The 24,835-nt window shown below is 40.5% G+C and overlaps 1 protein-coding gene across 1 annotated transcript in view; it reads right to left on the bottom strand.

Annotated features, from left to right (window-relative positions):
• ISY1 (ISY1 splicing factor homolog (S. cerevisiae)) overlaps positions 1–24,526 on the bottom strand; it is a 30,143-nt gene extending 5,617 nt beyond the window's left edge. Inside the window, exons 1-7 of the mRNA XM_006901357.1 lie at positions 24,510–24,526; positions 22,763–22,814; positions 21,796–21,861; positions 21,582–21,624; positions 11,835–11,947; positions 8,276–8,393; positions 6–128 (exon numbers count right to left, since the gene is read on the bottom strand). Coding sequence (XP_006901419.1) covers positions 6–128; positions 8,276–8,393; positions 11,835–11,947; positions 21,582–21,624; positions 21,796–21,861; positions 22,763–22,814; positions 24,510–24,511 — 517 coding nt within the window. The 5' untranslated portion in view covers positions 24,512–24,526. The remainder of the gene's footprint in view (positions 1–5; positions 129–8,275; positions 8,394–11,834; positions 11,948–21,581; positions 21,625–21,795; positions 21,862–22,762; positions 22,815–24,509) is intronic.
• Between the last annotated feature and the right edge of the window lie 309 nt (positions 24,527–24,835).

Genomic DNA, 24,835 nt, shown 5'->3' with positions numbered 1-24,835 from the left:
CTTACGTTTCTTTTCATATTCCTGCTCCAAAGGTACAATAACACCATCGTCTTCATCCAAGTAACCATAGTATTCAAAATCAATGGCCTTCATGAGCTCAGCTCGAGTCTTTCTTGGAGGAGGAAGAGCTAAAAGAAACAGCAAGCATTAGCTAATTAGTTTTCCAAATCACAATTAAACTAAAGTCTTCTTCCTGAATAGTTATGTATTCACACACAGTGTACATCCAAGAGCTAAATGAAGCAGGCACTGCTCTATGGCAACGGTTACAGAGGAGTGCTATGATTTAGTACACCAATGCTTAAACCTCTGATATAAACAGTTCTCATCAAAAGACCTAACTGTGGACAGAGATATCCATGACAGCATTATTCAAAATAGTGGCAATGTGTAATAACCTAGGGTGTGAAATTGCTGGATGCACAGGGGTTATGATACCCTGCAGCTTCTAGAACGCTGCACATAATGTTTGTTAAGACATAATGGAAAAACAGAAGGAAAAAGAAACTAGATAAATGCGAAAATTCTGAGAGAACAATTTCTAGTCAAGTAATTGCTGCTGTTACTAATATCGTCCAGTCAGTTGGACTCACAGTGACCCGTAGGCCGTCTGCACAGCTGTTGCTATGTTTGAGCCTCGTGTTGCAGCTGCTGTGTCAACCCATCTATGGAGCATCACTGACCCTCTACCAAGCACGAAGTCCTACTCCAGGGAGCCGGTCCATCCTGACATCATGGTCACAGTGTGTGAAAATGTCATCACCATCTTCACTTCCAAGGAGCAATCTGTTTGTATGTTTTTATTTTCCCCAAAACAGATGTGTATGTTGTTCTAGCAGTTCATGGTATGTATAATCCATATTCTCTGTCAAGACTATAACACAAACATATCAATAATTCTCCCTTCTCCCTTACTTAGCATTCAGCTTTCACATGCATATGAACTGACTAAAAATACCACAGCTTGGATCAGGCACACCTTAGTTCTCAAAGTGTCATCACTGTATCTTAGAGTGTCAAAGAGTTCTTTAGCAGATGCGTCTAATGCAACACGTTGACTACACTAACTGTGGATCCAAGTAAAAGTAAATCATTGACAATTTCAATCTTTTTCTCTAATCTTAATTGTTGCTCATTGGCCCAGTTGTGAGGATTTTTCTTTTCTGCATTGACATCTAATTCATACTGAAGAGGACTGTTGTCTTTGATCTTTATCAGAAAGTGAATCAAATTCTTTTTCACTTTCAGCAGGCAAGGTTTGTTATCTGCGTAACGCAGGTTGTCAACGAGTCTTCCCCAATCCTGAAGCTTCCTTCTTTATCATATAGTATTTCAAATTATTTGATCAGCCCAGATGCTGAACAAGAATGGCGAAAGAATACAATCTTTTCCAATTTTAAACTACACAGAATGTTCTTGTTCTATTCAAATGACTACTTTTTAGTCAATGGTTAGGTTCCATGTGAACACAATGAGGGGTTGCGGAACTACAATTTTCTACAATGTTATACACGTTATGCTCCACACAGCCAAATCTCTTTGAGTTGTCAATAAAACTCAGGTAAGTATCTTTCTGGTATTCTCGTCTTTCATCAGCAATATCTCCCGTTCCACATCCTCTTCTGAACCTACCTTGTATTTCTGACAGTTCCCCGTCTATGTGACTGCTGCAACTATTTTTTAGTTATCATCAGTGAAATTTTACTTGTGTGTGATATCAATGATATTATTAATTTCTGCATTCTATCATATCATCTCTCATCGCAATAGGCACAAATATAAATTTCTTGCACTGCAATCCCTAAGGTGTGTGGTTCAAATCCACCAGATGCTCTGCTGGAGAAGTAGGGACAGTCTCCTACTGTACCGGTCAGATCCAATTTGACGGTACACACAAAAATAATAAAAATAAAACAAAATTTTTAAAAAAAATTTCTTTTTGTCTGTTTGCGTGGTATCTTCCTTCCAAATGTTTTGGGATAGAAAGGGAATGCTTTCAGCACTACTTGTTTGCTGGAGCATCTCAACTGGTATTCTGCCCATTAATAAGAGTTCTGCGGCTGTCAATGTCTTTAATACAGCTTGAACCTTTTCCTTCAGTACTATTGATCCTTATCATATGCCACCTCCTGAAATGACTGAACATTAACCAGTTCCTTTTGGTACAATGACTGTGCTCTTTTGATTGTTTCCTGTGTTGTTCAAATTTTTGCCCACAGAATACTTAATATTGAAACTTAAGGCTTGAATTTTTTCTTCAGTTCTTTCAGTTTGAGTCATACCAAGCCTGTTCTTTCCCTTTAGTTTTCTAACTCCAGCATTTTACACATTTCATTAAAATATCTTGTCTTCTCTCAAATCATCCCTGAATATCTTCTGTTCTTTGACTTCATTGGTTCTTCACTTCATTGTTGCTATGCTACATGCAAGAGCAAATGTCATCTCTTTTTTTCCCCCTGTCTTCTTAATGACCTGTTGGGTTTTTTCATCCAAATGTTCTTAATGCCATCCCACAACTCTCTGGTTCATTAGTGTTCAAATGTGTATCATGTATATAGTTGTATAGATACAATGTAGTGTTCAACTGTATCAAATGTATGACCGAGATTGTTTCTAGATTTGGTTAAGATCTACTCAAGGTCACTGTACCCTTACTTTTGTGAACTTACTTTCATTTTCTTCAGGTTCAACTTGAACTCAAGTATGATACTAATGGTCTGCTCAGCAGCTGGCCCCTGGTCTTGCTCTTCTTAATTGACTGTCCTGCATGAGCTTTGGTCTAACTGATCATATATAAGCTTTTCTATCATTTCTTCTCTATCAAACCGATGTAGTCTATTTGATTCTTGTGCACTGAATTCACCACTACTTATCTGTCAGTTTGTTGTATTTTGGTGGCTTTATGTGTTGCTGTGATGTGGGAAGCTATGCCACTGCTATTTCAAATACCAGCAGTATCATCCATGGTGGACAGATTTCAGTAGAACATATGGACTAGTAAACTATAAAGACTTTACATTTTACTTAAAAAAAAATTCACCAATGAATAGCAGACTGTTGTCTGACAAAGAGCTTGAGAATGAGCCCGTCACGTTGGAAGCACTCAAAATGCAACTGAGATTGTACACCTATGTTCACAGAAGCACTATTCACAATAGTAAGAAAATGGAAGGACCCTAAATGTCCATCAACAAATGAATGGATTGAAGAATTGTGGTACATTTGCATAACAGAATACTATGCAGCACTAAGGAGCAATGATTTTGTAAAATACTACATAATCTAGGAGAGACTAGAGACCATTTTGCTAAGTAAAGTATCTTAGTCATACAAGGTTAAATATTGCACATAAGGCCACTAATTTGAAAACAAGAAGTAACTAAGTAAGATATGTATAAATGTTCGGAAGGAAAAGGAGTGAAGGAGGAGTAGAAAAAGGGGAAGAGGAAAAAAATCATTGGGAGGGAGTTTTTTTTTTGTTTGTTTTTTTTTTGGATGCAACAGCAAGAGATAAGAGGTTTATTGCGGAGCTCCAGGCCGACTCTTATCTCTGGCAAGAGATAGAGGAGCCGACCGCGAGCAGACAAAGTTGGGTTTTTTTATACACTTTAGGGGGATACAACTGAGTATCAGCTTCTCATTGGGTGATCAATGGGAGGGAGTTGAGGTAATAGGGAAGGTTTAATGGGGGCTTGAAAAGTTGAGATGATAATATGCATTGAGCAATGGCAATTAATTATATGAAATTTAATGTATATGACATACTTTGGGCATGTTGCAAGGAGGAACTAGTCCTTGGAGAGGGACATCATGTTTGGGATAGTGAAGGGACAGCGCAGGAGAGGAAGACCCTTGATGAGATGGATCGATTCTGTGATTGGGGTAGTGGGAGTGAGTGTGTCGGAAACAGTGAGGTTGGCACAACATAGAGCAGGTTTTAGGGCTCTTGTACATAGGGTCGCTATGAGTCGCAAGCGACTCAACAGCATATAACAAAAAGAAATGTGTATGAATGATTGTATAAACACAAAGTACATGTATAAAATATGATATACATGAATTATTATAGCCAAACAAAAAAAAAATAAATGTGACTGAGAAAGAGCTACTTCCTCAACTCAGAGTAGACTCAACCTTAAGGACATGGGTAGATTCAAGCTTTCAGGACTTTGTTTTGCTAATGCCTTGAACTGAGAAGAAATAGTTATAAACATCCATTAGGAACTGGGAAGTTCAGAATACCTAAGGTTTACTATCCAGAGCTTTCAAGTAATTCTTGCAAATCAAAAAGAAATGACAACCAAACAGATTGGTCAAAGAATAACTGCTGATAGCATGTTGTTGTTATGTGCTGTTGCGTCGTTTGCAACTCATAGCGACCCTATGTACAACAGCCCTAAACCCTGCTCTATCCTGTGCCAATCGCACTGCCTCTGGCACGCCCATCCCGATTACCCTAGTCACTGAATCAATTCACCTCACAGAGGGTCTTCCTCTCCTGAGCTGTCACTCCACCCTCCCAAGCATGATGTCCCTCTCCAAGGACCTGTCCTTCCTTACAGAAGAAAATTTTTAACAATGTCAATTATTAACTGAACTCCATTACCAATATCATTAGTAATCAAGGAAATAAAAAACTAAAATAGTATCTTTCTTACTCATCAAATGGCAAAAATTTTCTAACTGTGAAAATCTGGAAAAAAGAACTCTAAGGATGGTTATATGAAGTAGTTGATCCACACTTACAATGACCACCCTTTAGCTGCCTTTAAGAGGGCTGTCAGTGTAAACGTGCAAGCAATATTGTTCCTGTGCAATAGTGCTCCTGTGAAAACAGCACGGCTGCCACAGACAGTCGACCTCTACTAACTTCACAGGAAGGAAGAATCCCACCAATAGCAAAAGCAGGACAAAGTCAATTCTTATAAGGTTAGAAATGCCCCACACTCCACACTTTCTTCTAATTCTGACAAAATTCCTCCCAAAGTACTTGCTATTCTGCTGAGTTTGGTAATTCACTGCTGTGGCCACACAGAACTCACAGACAGTATTTATACTATGGAATTTATTAGAGAAGTAAAGGTTAGAACGCAGGTTGGGAACATTCAGGATATAGCTCTTTAGTGAAACCAGTCCCTTCTCAGGCAAGCTCACCAGCAGGCTTCTTTCTCTGACCTTCAGCCTCCTAGCTGCAGCTTCTGGTAAGAGTCACAAAGCTCTTTTTTAACTTTGCCAATTAAGCGTCACCTTTACCCTGTCAGCAAGCCTGGGGCTGAAGATGAATGGCTCCAGCTCTGTGAATAAGCAGACCTACTAGCACTTTTGCAAATGTCCAATGGCAATCACCAATGAGCACCCAGCTTTGTCATCCCACCAGCGGGCCCCCCCCCCGACTCCCTTGCCCCACCAGCAGACACCTGGCTCTCTCTCCCCACCAGCGGGCACCTGGCTTCCTCAACCCACCAGTGGGCACTTGGCTCTCTCATTCCACTGGCCCCCACAGTTCTGCCTCACTGGTTTCTAAGCTATCCACCACTTCTGCTGTCATCTCTCAGTCTCATTCCATTTCTCTTATGTTATAGCTCTCCTCTCTGTGCAGAGAACTTGCTTAACTCTGTTTTTTTCTTCTAGATGGTAACAAGATTTCCATTTCCTGCATTTGGGCCAGCTCAATTTAAGTCTAGCAGGATGGCAAAACTGACCAATTTCCACAATTGTTCTATACACTGATATACGCATGGTTTCATCCCAAAGGTGCCATTTAATTTACTTTATTTATGCTATCAGCAAGCTACCCAAGCCCCCTGGTGGGCCATAGACACTTCACATTTGCATAGTGCTATTCAGCCATGCTATAAGTAGCCAAGGTAATGACTGGGAAAGTCTCATATAATCATGTAATCCACTATAATAATATAGTTCTACATGTAACATAGCAAGTTTGGGTAAGTCTCTGTCTTTTTCAAGCCAGACACAATCTACCCCCTCCTCCCTGCTTGGCAATGGTACCCTGTCCACCCTCTGCCTTTCTCAACCACCTCTGAGTGGCGGCCACTGTACTGGCTGGGTTCAGGAGAGGGCTTCTAGCTGAAGCTTGGTCACAAAAATTGGGTCAAAGATAGTACTCTGATCCAATCAAGCCAATGAGACTCAATTTTGGGAAATCTGTGGGATTTACTTGAGGGAAAGAAACTGCTGCTCAGAGAGAAGATGAACAACTTGCTGCTATGAGCAGAGAGACGTCATAGAGAGAAAGCCCACACAGTGGAAGCTCAAACAGCAACGCAGAGTAAGGACCTGCTTTTCTGCATAAGTCAATCTGTGCTGAATCATTTATCTACTTATAAAAATGAAACTAAACTGGTGACACACAGTGGGGGTTATCTCTAGCAGGGGTGTGGAAATGAGGGGCTCATGGGGACTTTGTGCTCTCTGAAATGGACTCACTGACTTAGGCACTTTTTCATTAAAAAATATTCCATCATTATTGTTGTTGTTAAGTGCCGTCATGTCAAGCCCAACTCATAGCAACCCTATGAACAAAAGACCTTAATCCTATTCTATAACTACTGTGCTTTCTCTTAAGTTCAGAGAATTTCCAGAGGCATGCTGTTTAGGAAGTGGATGCCACTCCTGCTTCCAAGCCTGTCTTAATCTGGGAGCTCCACCAAACACTGTCAACCATGTGTAACCATCATGGAATTTGACAAACCAATGGCACACCGTTTGGTATCACAGAAACCTCAAGTTACCTCAGTACAGAGAAATGGCAGAATGGCACTGTAACACATAGAAGAAATGTTCATTTCAAACACAATTAACACTATAAACAAAAATAAATTTAGAACATTTCAAATTAGAAAGAAATATATAATAATCTCAATTCAGAAGTTCTCTCAACACCATAATCTTTTAAAACATGGACTAGTTATCACCATGTTAAAGTGACCAATCATTATCTTCAAATTGTTTAAATACGGTAAGTTTTCCAATATTCTGTATTTTACAACTTTTTGTAACTAAAATATATTGCTTCTATAATAAAGAGGATGATTTTAAACTATCTGATGCTAAATGAACCTTGCAAAACTGCTCTAGTATTATGAATGTAAAATAAAAGGATTTAGTAAAAACATAACTGTTTTAGAAAACTAGCAGCAGGAAGAGAGCAAAATGGCAATAGTGGAGAGAAAACTGGTGTCATGCTTTATACATTTTTTTCATCCTATAAAGTTTTACTTTTCTAGAAAAAAAAAAGTGTTTACTTTTCTAAGAAACAAAATTATAATGCAAAAAGAAAAAAAAATCCTAGGCCAGTGGTTACAAATTGAGCTTCTGAAAGTCCTGACTTTGGATGAAACTCCCCTGGGGCCACTGTGGGAAGTAGAGAATGGAGGGGGAGGGGGGAAAGGTGAGAGCTCCCACCCTGCCACCCTCCACCCCTATACTCACAGAGGGCAGCTCAACCGTGACCCTATTCACACACTGCAGTGAGCCCGAAGTGTATTTGTTCTTTCAGGTTTCCAGCTACCAAAAAAGTGAAGCATGAACCTGATTTAATGAACTTCAGAGTCAACACCAATAGTGCTGAGAAACTTTAGGGACACTGACAGAATGGCATGCACGAAGAACATGGAATCGGATGCTAGTTAACAGTGGACGCGAAGAGTGCAGCACACCCCTTTTGTCTCAAGAGATGTGTGCACTAGATAGACTGACACCAAGAGGAGAGCAGCAGTAGAGGTGGTAGAGAACCGTGAGGCAGAACTGAACTAGAACCATCACCCCACAGAGCCAGAGCGGAAGGCCTTCTCTGAGCTTACTGGCGGGGACACCATAAACAGCAGGACTCACAGAGCTGTGGAACACTGGCCCAGAGTTGCAAGGCTAGCAGTCAGAGGCCTGGGAGATGCTGGAGAGGAAGAACTGTAGCTTGTTCCCTACCTGTTACTTCCCTAATAAATCCCATGCTCCTGAGAGGGGAAAAAACAAACAATGAAACAAAACAAAAAACCCCCCCACAAAACCAGGCTCACTTTTCAGCCTCAACTGTATGGCCTTGGACCTTTAAGTTCAACTCTCAGTTAAGGTCTTTCATTTTAAGAGAGAATGCTAATTCCTAAAAAACAGCTCTGTTGTGCAGTTAAGAATATAAAGAAAAAAAGAAAAAAAAGAAAAAAAAAGAATATAAAGAAAGCATCTAGTATATTACATACCTGTTCTTACGATTACTATTGACTAGAGGCTAAAACTTTCACAAACATGGTTTACTTACGTTCTTTTTCAAATAGCTCTCTAACACCAGGCAAATCTTTCGCTGCTCCAAAGTATTTGTAACCTCGATTTCCTGGGACTTCTTTTCCTTCATGATCCAGCATTTTAGGGCCAACTTTCTTATTGGGAGGGAAAAGAAAAAAATGAATATGATTTTTTAATCCACTAGTCTCATGTTTGCAAATATATTTTAATATAAAAATAGGGGACACAGGAAATGTTTTTGTACAAAGGAAGTGATTACACTTTTTTATTCCTTAAAAATATATCAATAGTTGTGGTGATTGTTAGTGTTCTGAGGCGTCATCAAGTCTGTTCCAATTCACAGCAACCCTATATCCAACTGGATGAAACTCTACGTGGTCCTGAGCTGGCTTCACAATCACAGCCATGTCTGATCATAGGGGATGATTTAAGTACATTATGGCACAATCTCTTGTAGATTTCTATACATTACGAATGATGAGAAAGCTCTGGTGGCTTAGTGGTAAGGAGCTGCACTGCAGGCAAGTGGTTCGAATGCACCAGCTGGTCTGCAGAAGTTAGAAAATCTCCTCTGTGCAGTTGACAGCCTTCAAAAATCAGCTGGAGGGTCAGCTTTGAGTCAGTTCTGACTAGCAAAACAACAACAATATGAGTGAAAGTTCTTATGAAACTTTCATTGACTAAAAACATTTATGATGATACGTGACACACTTAAGAAAAGATTCCATATGACAACAATCTGGAAAAAGAAATGGATTGTATAGAGGACTAGGGGAGGGAAAAGGAAAAACTGTGCAACAATAAATGAAAAGGAAAAGATTGCAGGAGGAAAGGCGGATAACAAATGAACATATCAAGATGAGGTGTTCTAGCCATTAAAATAATGTCAACAATGAAATGCAATCCTGGGCTGGGTCCTGTGGCAGAGAAGAAAAAAAAAATGTTCTAAACATCAAAAAACAAATTTGTTGCTGTGAAGTGGATTTCATAAAAATTATCATACAAAAGTTAAATTTCTTAAATTTAACTTACTTGGGTTATAGAAGAAAAACTTCTTACTCAGGTATTAATGAGGAAAGGAGCATGATGTATTCCTACATTTAATTGGTTGTTGTTTGTTGTTGTTGTTATGTGCCGTCGAGTCGTTTCCGATTCATAGCGACCCTATGCACAACAGCCCTAAACCCTGCTCTATCCTGCGCCAACCACACTGCCTCTGACACACCCATCCCGATTACCCCAGTCACTGAATCGATCCATCTCATAGAGGGTCTTCCCCTCCTGCGCCGTCCCTCCACCCTCCCAAGCATGATGTCCCTCTCCAAGGACCTGTCCCTCCTGGCAACATGTCCAAAGTATGTCAGACGAAGCCCCAGAATCCTTGCCTCCAAGGAGTAGCTTGGTTTAATCCTCTCCAAGATGAATCTGTTTGTTTTCCTGGCAGTCCATGGTACATTCAGTACCCTTCTCCAGCACCACAGCTCAAAAGCATCCACTCTCCTTCTGTCCTCCCTAGTCATTGTCCAACTCTCTGATGCATAACAAGTGATTGCAAAGACCATGGCCTGTATCAGGCGCACCTTAGTCTCCAGAGAGACACTGTTGCTCCTGAGTACCTTTGAAAGGTCCCTAACAGCAGACTTTCCCATCGTGATACGCTTTTTGATTTCCTGACTGCTGGTGCCAAGAGTGTTGACTGTGGAGCCGAGCAAACTGAAGCTGTGAACACTCTCAATCTCTTCGTCATCCATCCTGATGCTGCCAATTGGTCCAGTGGTGAGAATCTTTGTCTTCTTGACATTGAGCCTCAGTCCATACTGAAGGCTGCAGTCCTTGACCCTTCGCAGCAAGTGCATGAGGTCCTCCTCAGTTTCAGCAAGCAGGGTGTGTCATCTGCATAACGCAGATTGTTAATAGATCTTCCACCAATCCTGATGCCACAATTCTCCTCATAGAGCCCAGCTTCTCGGATAATCTACTCTGCATACATGTTGAAAAGGTATGGAGACAGGATGCACCCCTGGCATACACCCTTCCAAATTTTGAACCATGCAGTGTTACCCTGCTCTGTTCTGACTACTGCCTCTTGATCCAAGTACAGGTTTCGCATTAGCACAATTAAATGTTCTGGGATTCCCATTCTTCTCAGAGTCAGCCACAGTTTGTTATGATCCACACAGTCAAATGCCTTTGCATAATCAATGAAACACAGACAGACATTCTTCTGGTATTCTCTGCTTTCAGCCAAGATCCATCTAACATCAGCAAAATATCCCTAGTACCATGGCCCCTTCTAAACCCAGCCTGGACTTCCAGCAGTTCTCTGCTGCCCTGGATGTGCTCACCAAGTTGTGCCAGGAAATCTGGAGAACAACCACTTGGCCAACTGACTGGAAGAGATCTATATTTGTTCCCATTCCAAAGAAAGGTGACCCAACTGAGTGTGGAAACTACAGAACAGTGTCATTGATTTCACATGCAAGCAAGATTCTACTGAAGATCATCCAAAAACGATTAGAACAGCACATCAGCAGAGAACTGCCGGAAGTTTAATTGGTTAAGAAGAAAAAAACTCAAAGTACAGAAAAAAACCCAGATCAAACAAATATAGCAAAAATGTTATTTTTGCTAAAAAATAAAAAAACCAAAACCACAAAACAATATACCAGTAGTGCACATAAGAGGGTCTCCTTAGGTGGTAAGTGAATTCTACTTTTTGGTTAAAGACATGAACCAAAAAGACCCTCATGGGCTGAGAGAAAAAAAATGTGTTAGGAGAACAGCAAGTCCTCACCCCCCCAAAAAAAGAACAGACCTACTGAACTCTCTAATACTGGAGGGCACCCCCAGGATACTGCCTGAGCCACTCTTCACATCTGTGGTCATCTATGAAATAATTAACATTCCTAAGTACTCTGCTCTTATACATGTTTTTATGAAATCCCCTCATTGCGACCAGTCAACAGATACGTTAGAGCAAAGATAGAAGGGGAGAGAGCAGAGACACTAAATGGAGGTGGAACAATGAAAACAGAAATACTGCAATACATGCACAGTGAGGAATGTAAACCAATGTCACTGAATAATTTACACAGAAACTGCTGAGTGGGAACCTAAACTGTGTAAACCTTAATAATAAAAAAAAAACCACAATAAACTATTGGGTTTGTGGGGTGGTTTTTAAATGAGAAATTAGTTAATCTACAAAATGACTGCATAGCTATATTCAATTCCCAATGGGCTCAGTAAAGGTCTATGTGGAGAACTCAGTGATTTTTAAGAAAAAGTAAATTGAGGTACCAAAAAGTGGCTTAGTAAAGAGCATCAAGCTGATAAACTCCAAGGCCCATGTCTACCTCTAAGGCCTAGGAGGGAACTTTAAACATTATCCCATCCACCCTTTCCACAGATTTCTGGATCCATGTAGTAGGCACTTCTGAATCCTTCTGTCATTTACGAAATGCTTCTCTGCAGCAGGCTGGGCTCAGAGCTACAAAGTCAAAGGGGCCTCCCCAGCCTGCCACAAAGTTCCCTAGTTCACAAACCAAACACTACAGAGGCTAGGGCTCACTTACCCCATAATCAGGACCTCCCAGCTCCTTTATCCGGACTTCCCAGTGTCCTTTTTCTCGGAGAAGTTTGTTAATTTCATCATTCAAGTCACGAATTCGGAATTCACCTAAACCAGCTATCCAACAAAAACACTGTTACTCCTTCAAAATGCCAGTGTCACATCTCAGAATAGTCATACACACAAAGGTCTATTGCATAAACACGTTCTTTCAAATTTAACAAAATCAACACCAAAATAAATGAAAAGGCAAGAGCTATAAGCGTGTTTATACTGGTATGAGGCAGGGGAACAATTTCTATTGTCATTAGCAAATGAAGAAATAGACACTGGAACAATCTTGCTATTCATTTACCCATCTATTAAAATAGCAAAATCTTAGGAGGTGGGCGTAGAGGAAACATAGCAAATGTCAGAAAAGATGCATTCACGCCTGACAATATTCAATGTGAAATCTGCTTTTCAGGAAAAGATAAAGATTGTTTTTCAAAGATTTCAGCTCTGGCTGGACCTTTGGATGTAACTCTATTTAAAGAGGAAAAAAAAATTGACATCTCTATTATATTGTCTTCTAATCCTTGAACACCGTCTATATATTGTTAGGTACTAGTTTTCAATTCTGACTCAAAGCCTTCCTACAAACGATAGAAATCTTCCCTTATCCTGTGCCTTCCTCCATATACTCAGTGCTTCCTCTCTTTCACTGACCCTCAACTTTTCCCAGCATGATGTCCTTTTCAAGAATGGGTACCTCCTGACAACATGCCCAAAGTATATGAGATGAAGTTTCACCATCCTTGCCTCTAATGAGCATGCCAACAATACCTGTTCTTTTGGCAGTTCATGGGATATTCAATACTCTTGGTCAACACCACAATTCAAAAGCATCCGTTCTTCTTCAGTTTTCCTTATTCACTGTCCAACTTTCAAATGCACAGGAAGCAACTGGAAAGACCCTGGTTTGGGTCAGGTGCATTTTAGCTTTTAAAGTGATACTCTTGCTTTTAGCACTTCAGAAAGGTCTCTAATAACAGATTTGCCCAAAGCAAAAAATCTTTTTGTGGAGTTTATTGTTGAAAATTATTTTTCTGGTCATTGAATTATTCAATTTGACTCTGCTATGTGGATAGGAGAGAATATCTAAATAGAGCGTGTTAGCCTATCCACCATGGGATAAGCTAGTCTCACCATTAAATTGAGCAGAAGAGGAAGATTTTCCCCACCAATAAAAAGCAGGAGAATGAAGCATAACCTCTGAGCCCAGAAATTCTTGAACCAGCTAGACCTACAGCAGCAGCAGCCATAGCCGAAGCAGAGAACCAGAGTCAACATGAGATGGAGCTGACCTTAGAGCTGCTACACACCATGGACAAAATCAGAGCTAAGCTAAGAGCCTTTGCCCAAGTTTGTTGGACAACGAACTGGTAGGGGAGGCAGGGAGAGCCAATATTGGCAGGACCGAGAACTTTGTAACAAACAGTATCCTAAAGCCATGAGGCTCAAGGCTGAGGTGCCACATGCCATTTCAGAAGCTGTCCTTATTGTATTCTGCTACTAATCTGAAGCCTTTTGACTTCTTCACTACAGTTCTGTGTGGTCTGTGAGCTATCACCTCAGATTTTGGGCCCAGTAAAGCTATAAGAGTGGTGCTGAGATGAGTAAAAAAGAGGTAGTAGAGCATTGGGGGGAGGGTATGTCTAACCTCATAGGAACTGGTTTTGGGTTGCTAATAATGTTGTTGACCAAGACAGTTCCCCATTCTGAAGCTGGTAAAGATGAGATAAGGATGTTCTTATGTGTCCCTTGATCATTTTATACTTTTTTTCTATTTTGACTACTGCTAGATGGGTGTTGATCGTGGATCCAAGTAAAATTAAATCTCTGGCAACTTCAATCTTTTCTCCATTTATCATGATGTTGTCTACTGGTTCAGTTATGAGGATCTCTGTTTTACTGAAATTAAGGTATAATCCACATTGAAAGCTGTGATCTTCATTAAGTGCTACAAGTCTTCAATTTTCCACAAGCAAGGTTGTATCATCTGCATTACATATTCTGTTAATGAGTCTTCCTCTGTTCCTGATGTAATATTCTTCTTCATACAGTCCACTTTCTCAGATTCTTTGCTCACTGTACATACTGAATACATACGGACAAGGGATACAACACTGACACACACCTTTCCTGATTTTAAACGATGCGTAATCAATAAAACACAAACACCTTCCTGGTATTCTCTGCTTTCAGTCAAGATCCATCTAATGACAGTAATGATACCCCTTGTTCCAGTCTCTTTTGAATCCAGCTTGCATTTTAGAAAATTCTCTATGAATATACTGTGTCGTTCACTTAGATTTTGAATAATCTTCAGCAGGCTTTTACTTGCATGTGATATTAACATTGTTCAATAATCTCTGCACACTGTAGTTCATCCTTTCTTAGGATTGGCACAGATATGGATCTATTCCAGTCGGCTGACCAAGAAGCTGTCTTCCAAATCTCTTGGCACAAATGAGTGAGCATATTCAAGGTTACAAATGTTTTCTGAAACCCCTTAGTTGGTATCCCATCAGTTCCTGACCCTTTCCTTTTTTCCAATGCCTTTGGCACAGCTTGGACTTCTTCATTTAATACTACTGGCTCTTGCTCACATGCTACTTCCTGAAATGGTTCCATATCTACCAATTCTTTTTGGGAGAGAGACACCATATAGTCCTTCCACCTTCTTATGATATTTCCTGCATCCGTCAACATTTCAACTACAGAATTATTCATATTGGACTCGAAATATTTTTCAGTATTGTAATCAAACTTCTTGATGTTGTCCCACATTATTCTTAGTTTTTCTTCTTTTTCCTTCTTTTTTGAGTCTGCTTTTTGCTCTAGCAGATCAGTGGTGACAATTTTGTCTTCAATTTCACTGATTCTGTGTTCCATCTCATCAACTCTGCTCATATGTCCCTCCATCATGTTGACAGCCTCTGAAACACTGGAGCTTATATTTTGAATGGTGGATTCTTGTTTTTCCAGTGCCGCTAATGCCTTATTTTGTTTTCTCCGCAATGTTTTGCATTGTTTCTTTTAACTCCTCCTGGTCTTTGCTTGTAACATCTTTTAATTCATCAAGTTTGTCTTTCATCCATTGGAAATATTCAGTCACTCCTCTTTTAAGTTCTGTGTCAGAAATTTCCACGAGCCTTTCTGATTTCAGCATATCAGCTGCTCTTGTGTCATCCTTTGTGAGTGACATCTTGCTTTGCTCTTGAATATTGTGTGGGATGGTTTGCTTTCTTTGAGACATTGGTATGTGTTCTTGGTCTGAAGACAATGCTCTTGAGATCAGATGGGCAGCTACCAAACTTGTGTGTTTCTCTGACTTTATGACTTCAGAAAAATGTCAGTTCAGCGCCTGCTAGGGCAATCTCTTGTTGCTAAAACAGGTCAAGGTACTCCTGTTTAAAGGCAAGTTGATTGCCCAAACGTGTAGGCACTGGGGTGGAGCCAAATGTGGTGAGGCAGGGAAAGTGTTGGGTGATCGCAAGGGCAGGACCTTGCTCAAACCTCTGCTGTCTCAGTGTGTTCACAATGGGGGTCCTAACTCAAATTCCTGCTGTTTCCTACCCAATGGTTTTCTCAGTGTTCCCTGCCTGGTGGCACTTACGCAGGTGCCCTCACACAATAGCCCCTGCTCCAGCAGGGTCCTGGATCCAATGGGATCCGAAAAGTCAAGGTCAAGTTCCTACCCACCCACTAGCCTCTAGCTGGTCTGCAGAGTTCACAGAAGCCAGCTGGCTGGCTCGTTTTGGGCAGTTGGTGTAGCCCAAGAGAGCTCGGCCAAATTCCCCACCTGTGGGCACGCCCTTAGGTGCTCTCCCGGTAATCAGCAATGCCCCAGTAAACACAGATAAGATCCTACCAGCCTTTCTCCTGCCAGGTTAGTTCCTCAACAGCTCGCCTGATAGCTCCAGGTGATGTCTGGATCCAAGGTGGTGCCCTGAGGTCACAGGGCTGTGGTGGGGGTTGAGATGTGTGGTTGTGAAGCTGCAAGGGGGGGTGGGGGAAGGGGAGGAAAGCAAGGGACTAAGGGGCAAGGAGCGCAGGGGTTGGACACTGTCACCAAGAGGTGGGGACGGGGCTTGGGCGCTGCTGGGGGTTTATGCATCAGCACCCTGTGTGTTAAGGGTCACACAGGTGTGGGTTGCAGGGGGGTCCCACAGTGTCCGGTAGTCTTCGTTCCTCTGGGGTCTCACAGTCTTCGCTCCTCTGGAGTTCCGCGGTAGGTGGCTGGCTGTTGTTCTTCCCGGGTCTCTTCCGGGTGCCTCTCGCGGCGTTCCCCCGTCTGGCAGCGGCATTCCCCCGTCTGGCGGCGGCGTTCCCCGGTCTGGTGGCGGCATTTCCCCGTCTGGCGGCCTTGCCCTCGCACTGCGTCGCCCTCCCAAACTTCTTTGATTCAGCTTGAGAAATGCTGAGCGAGCCCTTTTGGTTTCACTATAACTTTATGCACATTTCATTATAATATTTTGTTTTCTCCAGCTATCCTTTACAATCTCCGTTCATCTCATTTACTTCATTATATCTCCCCTTTGTTTTGATCTCTCTACATTCAAGAGCAAATTTCAGAATCTTTTCTGAGAATCATTTTGGTCTTTTCCTTCTTATCTTTCTGCTTTCTTCACAGATGATGTGCTTGATGCCATCCTAACCCTGTCAATAGTGTTCAATGCATCAACTCTACTCTTGAAATGTTCTGTTGTTTTTTCCCTTTGCTTAGATATTTGAAATACAACTTTATTGTGGTTTTAAACGAAAAGAATGGGAATGATAGTAACAAGCAAGATTTTACCATGGAATATTGTGATTTGACTGTAGCAGTCTTGTATTTGAAACTCAAGAAAGAAACTGCCTTCCGAAACAGCTAAATATGCAGGTTCAAAAAATGAAGGGTTTTAACTGCCACACTCACTCTGAAGCCCATTCATCTCCTGCAGCACCCCAATGATTAGCACATGTTCTGCTCAGCGAGATAATAAAGTGGTAAACACGCAGCACCACTGATATCACAGTACAGCTGCCTATAAAACTAGACTTCTGACGCTGGGCTCCAGCTTCGTTCTCTCACAGATTGTCATCCTCGTCCAGGAGAGCAGTTGTCTGCACAAATCTCTAAATCATGTTCATATTGTGCTGCCAAAGCTGGGTCCATGACAACTTCTGGTGGGGCAAGAGCAGGCACCGCAACAAACTACATTTTAGGGGCTCCAGTTAGTTTTCTAGCGAGCCAAAGGAAAGGACTTTCAAAGTTGTAGTTACTTTTGACAGAAATATCATAGTACTGAAGAGTCTTCTTTCGGTGGAAAACAATGGATTTTGCCTTAACTTTCCTGTCCTTAACGTCCACTTTGTTGCCATACAACACAGTGAGGGTGTTTTCACATACTCAAACCAGATCTCTATGCCAGTTAGGCACGTTCTTCTATGTAACTCTCGATGTTACATCAAACATTATAATGGCACACTGGGCTTGGATATAATAGACATCCCTCAGTCCCCCAAATTTTTCCTGGCCTGCTGTATCCCATACATTGAATTTAATTGGTCCTTGTTGATGTGGAACATGAAGGGATGGACCTCCACACCCAAGGTGGCTACATACTTCTCGAATTCACCAGTCAGATGAAGTTTCACGAACATCATTTTTCCAGTACCACCATCACCCACCAACACGAGTTTGAACTGGACTTAGGGTTCTCCTTGGGTAGCCATTGTGATGTTTCTTCTAAAAGTGTCTCTGGGCCCAGTCTGAGATGGTTTCTTAATTTGAGTAGGATAAGCTCAAGGTGGTAGTGGACTCTCATGGCTTATTTTTATTTTCTTCAGCTTTAGTCTGAACTTCTAAATGAGCAAGTATGATAATCTTTTACACAGTGACTCCCTGATGATCTGTTACACACCAAGCCCCTGAAGATCAGTCACACAGGGGCCCCTGATGATCTGTTACAGTGACCCTTTGATGATCTGTTACATAGAGGTCCACATGTATGTTGTTGTTGTTGTTAAGTGCCATTGAGTGAACCATGACTCACAGTGATCCTATGAACAACAGTTCTGAACTCTGCCCTGAGTCATTCTCACCATCTCCAACACATTAGACCCCCTTGCCACATGTCAAGCGATCTCATCCACAGTCTTCTTTTCCTGTGCTGACTTTTTTCCTTCCAAGAATGATGTCCTTCTCCATGGACTAATACTATCAAATATGTAAGAAAGTTTTTCAAAATCCTTGCTTCTAAGGAGCAAACTGGTTTCAACCTCCCTGGACAAACTTGTTTGTTCACTTGGCAGTACACGGTGTATGTTCAATACTCTTCAGCATCACAACTCAAAAGGTATCAATTCTTTTTCTGTCATCCTTAGTCACTGTCCAGCTCTCAGATGCATAGCAAACAATGAGAAGACCAGGTGCACCTTTAGACCAACTAGCACTCTGTAGGAGCCCTGACAGATTTTTTTTCCCCAATGCAACTAGTCTTTTGATTTTCTGACTGCTGGTGCCAAGGTGTTGATTGTGGAACTGAGCAAGATGAAACCACTAACAACTTCAATTGCTTCTCCATTCATCATGAAGCTGCCCATGAGCTGTGGGTATGGACTCTGTTTTCTTGATGCTAAAATGCAATCCATATTGAAGGCTACAGTCCTTGATGTTATGCAGCAATTTCTTCAAGTCCTCCTCAGTTTTAGTGAGCAAGGTTGTATCATCTGCACAATGCAGGTTGTTGATGAGTCTTCCTCCAATCCTGATGCCACATTCTTCTTTATAAAGTTCAGAGTATAGGATGAAAAGATACTGAAAAAGATACGTCCCTAATGTACTCTAGACTCTCAATCATGCAGTGTTTGGCAACAGCTTCTTGGTCTAGGTACAGGATTTGAATGAACACTATCAACTGTTGTGGGATTCTTGTTCTTCTCAATGTCAGTCACAATTTGTTGCGATCCACAGAGCCAAATAAATGCCTTTGCACAGTCGATAAAATACAATTAGACATCCACCTGGCACTCTCTGCTTCCAGCCAAGATCCATCTGACATTAGCAATGATATCCCTAGTAGCACAGCTTCTGTTTATATTTTTTGAAAAGGTTTTTGCAATGAATAAATCATTAATTGTATAAAATTCTATCACAGGATCTCTAAATTCATTTCTGTGAGCAAGACATTATTTTCCTGTTACCAATTCTTCATTTCCAACTTTTGCATTCTAATCCCCAATTATCATTAATATATCTTGATTACATGTTCAATAAATTTCAGACTGCAGATGTTCATAGAAATCCTCAATTTCTTAATCTTTGGCTTTAGTGATTGGTGGGTATATCTGATTAAGAGTTGTTAACAGTTTTCCCTGCATGCATGTGGATAATTACCATATTACTGACATTATACTTCAGATCTTGAAATGTTCTCTTGAACAATGAATGTGACACCCTTCCACCTGAATTTGTCATTCCTGGCATACTAGATCGTAAGATTATCAGATTAGAGATAGTTAATACCAGTCAAGTTCAGCTCACTAATTCCTAGGATACTGATCTTTGTATGGTCCATTTAATTTCTGACATGACAATGTACAATTTTCCTAGATTCATACTTCACTCATTCCACATTCCAATGATTAATGGATGTTGACAGCTGTTCCTTTTCTTGAGTCCTGCCACATCAGCATGTGAGTGAAAGCTTTACTCCATCTCTATCACTAAGGTGGACTCTACTTTGAGGAGGCAGCTCTTTCCCACAGCATTCTGAGAACCTTCCAAACTGAGGGGCTCCTCTTTCAGCACTATGCAGGACAATGTTCCACTGCTATTCATAGGTTTTTCAAAAGCTTATTATTTCAGAAGTGGATAATCAGTCCCGCTTCTTACTCTATTCTCAGTCTATAAACTATGTTGAAACCTGTCCACCATGGTTCACATGGCTGACTGCCAATGGCTGGTATGTTAAATATCTATGGCATAGCTTCCGACATCATAGCAATCAGCATAACACCACAGTATTATAAGCTGAGAGGTGAGTATCTCAATAAATATTCTCCATTTACTGTTAGGTGCTATCAAGTCAAGTACAACAAAAAGCAACCCTAAGAATGAAAGATCTGAACCCTGTCTTATCCTGCGCCATCCTCGCATTTCCTGACACACAAGAGCCCATTGTGGCAGTCATCATGTCAACCTGGTTGAGGCTCTTCCTCTCCTTCACCAACCCTCCACCCTTCCCAGCATCATGTCCTTCTCTAAGGAATTTAGCAACATGTCCAAAGTATGTGAGGGGAAGCCTCATCATTTTTGCCTCCAAAGAGCACTCCAGCTGCACCCTCTCCAAGATACATGTTTGTTCTCCTGGCCGTCCTTGGGATGTTCAGTGCTCTTCTCCAACACCGCAGCTCAAAGGTGTCAATTCTTTGTCATCCTTACTCACTGTCCAGCTCTTGGATTTACTGAGGTCATCTGATTTCCTTCAGCAGGGTTTTGTAGGTATCAATACACAGATCCTGCACATGTTTTGCTCTGTTTATATCTTAATATTTCTTATGCTTTGGTGCTACTGGAAAAATTACTTTTTAAAAAATGTTCTACATAAAAACAAAAAATATTCTGCTTAACAGTTAGAACATAAAAACAGTAATTGATTTTTGTTTGCTGACCTTGTTCTGGTACCTTCCTAAACTCAGTTATTGATTTCAACAGTCCTTCTGTTGAGACCTTGAGATTCTCTACATAAAAAATTATGTCCTCTGCAAACAGAGACAGTGTTAGATTTCCCTTTCTAATCTGCAGACCTTTTATTTCCTTTTCTTGTTTTACTACTGCTAAGAACTTCCAGGAAAATGGGATGAGAAGTGGTGAGAACAGATATTTGATTGCTGCTGCTGACCTTAGGAAGAAAGCATTCAGTGATTCACCAGGAAGTATGATGATGTTCAGTATATGCTTTTGGGTGGAAGCATTTTTTCCAACCAAAGAAGTTCTCTTTTAGTCCTGATTTACTGAATATTTCAGTATGAATGAATGTTAAACTCTATCAACTATCTTTTACGTATCTATGGAGTTAATCATTATGGTTTTTATATAGAATGTTGTTATGGTGAATTAAGTTAACCTTTTATTAGTATTTGTTTTATAGTTTAGAATACAGTCTATCTGAAGAACTTTTCATGAGCTCTTAAAAATAGAGATTGCAAGGAAGCTCTGGTGGCCTAGTGGTAAGAAGTTATACTGCAATCCTGAAGGTGTGTGGTTGAATCCATCAAATGCTCTGCTAGAGATGGAGGGGAAATCTCCTCCTGTGCCAGTCAGATCCAATTCAACAGTACACAACAACAACAAACCCCTCCCCCTCAAAAAAAAAAAACAGAGATTTCACTCTACTGTTATTTAGTGTTGCAAAAAAAGTCAACTAAGCAAAATTTACTGACAGTGTTATTCAGGTTTTATTATCTCTATTGATTTTCTATCTATTACTGTTACAAATTACAGGAACCCTGGAAACACAGGTGTCACATAGCTGTAAACCAAAAAGGTGGGCAGTCACTCCAAAGGAGAATGATGAGTCACTGTCTACTTGCAAAAATTTACAGCCTTCAAAACTAGATGGAGAATTGCCATGTATCTATTACAAGAAAGAATACGAACTTCTCCAAGCCTAATTGTGAATCTGAGAATAAAGCACTTTAAAGAGATAGGTTAGCTTACCATTCTGAATCTGGGCCACTTTTTTAGAGATCTCTCCAATAATCTACAAAATAAAGAAGAAGTAATAAATTTTCAGTTAGAGTATTCCTGAGAGTACAGCAAAAAGAGAATTCTAAATCATTAACAATGCATCAAATTCTGGTTTAGAAATCATTTCAGTAACAAGAACAGAGACTTACTTCTTTTTCTAAGATCAGATTAACCCTAAACATACCTGACGTCTCCACTTTTCAGCTTTGGGCAGTTCAGTACATTCTGAGGCAAGAAACGGTCTTCGTTCCTATGGAGAAGCACAATGTAAATGGTGCCAATGTACCAGCAGCAAACTTCCTGCCACATTCACAGCTGGTTCAGACCTGGAACCTAAAATGTGTAAGGTCTAAGTACATTTCAAGTTCCAGTTCCAGATGATTCTCATCAAACCTAACTTCACTCAACAAGCTCTCTTGAGGAAACAGTCAAACAGGTAAAAACATCCAATACATTCTATTTAGTGGAGGGAAAAACTGGAAATGACTTAAATGTCCAATAATTATTATTCTGAGACTATTTTATTGGAAAAACTGGCTAAATAGAGTATAACCACTTCAGGAAACAGTATTCTACCTTAAGAAATGATGACTGACACCATGATCTGAGATTTCTTGGTTTCAGTTCAGAGCAAGCTGCTCTCCACATCACACTCTACTCTCTAATGTTCCATATTAGATAGAGCTGGAGTAACAAGAGGATTCATCTCTCATGTCAGAGAGGAGATAAAAGGAACCAGACTACTGCAATGTCCTCGCTGTAGGCAGTCACAAAGGAATTTAAGTTGTTCAGACTCTTTTTCTTTTTTAAAATCTAATTTTTTTAATTAACTTTAATGAACATTTACAGAGATTTTGGATTTCCATTCATTCACTGTTGCACTTTTCTTCCCCCCCCCCCCCCCCCCCCCCCCTGGTTCGCTTTTCTCTGTTGGTTTTTTTTTTTTAATTAAAATAGCATTCAATTTATTACAAATATTTAGTACTGGCTTCCCATTTCCCCCCCCCCTTTTGTTTTTATCATAATTATGTTATCATCTAGATGAGTACTGTTCAGACTCTTAAGATTTGGAGTTCGACGCCTCCCTGGGAGGGAATTTTACCACATTTTTCCTTAACACTTTACTATTCATGAGGAAGTGACGCACCAACCTTCACTTTTCCCTCTTCTAGTTGAGCTTGGCGAAATCTCGCTAAGGCCGTCCTATCAGGAATAGAGAAGATCCTGTTAGATTTTGCTCACAGGTTCCTTATCACCCAGGTTCCTGAATGGCATAGACACTCCTGGTCATGTTTAATGTCATCCATACATATATACATGAAGGAGTCCTGGTGGTACAGGTTTAAGACATTTGGTTATTAGCCAAAAGGTCAGAAGTTTGAACCCAACAGCAATCCTGAGAGAAGAAAATGAGGCAATCTGTTTCCACAAAGATTTGTTGTTGTTGTTAAGTGCCATTGAGTCTATGACAATTCACAGCGGCCCTATGAACAACAGATCAGAATCCTCCCCTATCCTGCACTATCATAACAATGCTCAAGCCCGATGTTACAATCACACTGTCAATCCAGCTTTTTGAGGGTCTTCATCTCTTTAGCTGACCCTCACCCTATGTATAACATGGATGCATCTAAAGGACATTATACTAAGTGAATCAAGCCAGTTACATAAGACCAAATATTGCAGAGTCCACTATTTATTACTTAAAAAAACTAAAGAATATTTTACACTCAGGAAAAAACACCTTTTTTAAAAAATAATTACCAGGAATGGAAGGGGAGGGAGAGGAAAACCATTAGGTAGACAACATCACTTACTAAGCTGGGTACAGAGAAACAACAAGGTGACCAGCACAATATAACAAGAAGGTGACCAGCACAATATCATTAAAGAAGGGGAGGGCAGAGAGGGGTGCATGAGACATGAACAACCCTGCACTATCAGGAATAGTAAGAATTAATCTACAAGTGGATAGATACATAAGCAGACAAGCAAGACAAACAGACAAAATGAACTACACTCATGACCACAGGTTTGGGTTGGCAGTACAGCTCCATAGGGACTAGCCACCAGTGCTTCCTACGTGCATGTTGTTGTTATGTATCGTAGAGTCAGAACCGACCCATAGCTGATCCTCTAGCAGGTTTTCAGAGGCTGTAAACTGCACAGAAAAAGACTGCTCATCTTTCTCCCATGGGGCAGCTGATGGATTTGAACTAGGCTCCTCTGGGTTGGTAATGCAACTTCTTACCACTTAGCCACAAGAGCTCACTATTATTATTATACACTCATATTAGTACATGTATATGTATTTGTATACGATAGTCAGTAGGAAGCAAAATTATATATATAACAATTATAACTATAAACCATGAGGCAGTGAGTGGCCAGTCCAAGACCTCAGGACAATAGCCTCAGGGATTATCAAGGTCAAGTGGCATAACATAAAATGTGGTTCAACATTCTACTAACAGGTGGCTCTGAGAGTGGAGTCCACAGTACGCTGTGCTGCTAACCCAAAGGCAGTCTCTCTCTAGCAGCTCAAATACACCAGAGGCTTCTTGGAAGAAAGATTGACAATCTCCTCTCATGTGATTTTCAGACTCCAAAAACCCACTGAGGGTCAGCTATGAGTCAGTTCCAACTGGATAGTAATGAGAGAGAGAGAAATACAGATAAGTTATATAAAATTCATATTCAAGGAGCTCTGGTGACCTAGTGGCAAGATGCTGCACTGTAATCACAAAGGTACATGATTCAAGTTCACTAGATGCTCTGCTGGAGAAGGAGGGACAATCTCCTCCTGTACCAGTCAGATCTGACTTGATGGTACACACAAAAAATTATAAAATAAAATTTTTAAAAAAAAACCATATTCATAAACCAACTGATACTTACATGGCCTTTTCCGCATTTCGAGCCTAGAAAAGGGAAAAAAATACCAATATTTAAAATATTTTTCTTGTCAAAAGCCATTAATAAAATAAAATTTCTTTTCCTGGATTTACACTTTAGAGAAAATTTTTTTACAAAGATACACAAACAGAATAGCTTAAACCAGTCCACAACAACAGAATAATCAAAGTTCAAATCCTGTGACTTTATGTTCTTTCCTTCACCAAAAATTTTTACACTTCCACTATCTCTACCATGCCTTGTATCAAGCTAGTGGTTGAAATTTACCTGTATCTTCTGCATCCCAGAAAGTTCTCCCCTGATCACTT

Source organism: Elephantulus edwardii, unplaced genomic scaffold (assembly GCF_000299155.1).
Source record: "Elephantulus edwardii isolate Elephantulus edwardi_28Jun2011 unplaced genomic scaffold, EleEdw1.0 scaffold00322, whole genome shotgun sequence".
Lineage (NCBI taxonomy): Eukaryota > Metazoa > Chordata > Mammalia > Macroscelidea > Macroscelididae > Elephantulus > Elephantulus edwardii.
The sequence above is the reverse complement of the archived record's forward strand: the minus strand, read 5'-3'. Positions and strand labels throughout refer to the sequence as shown.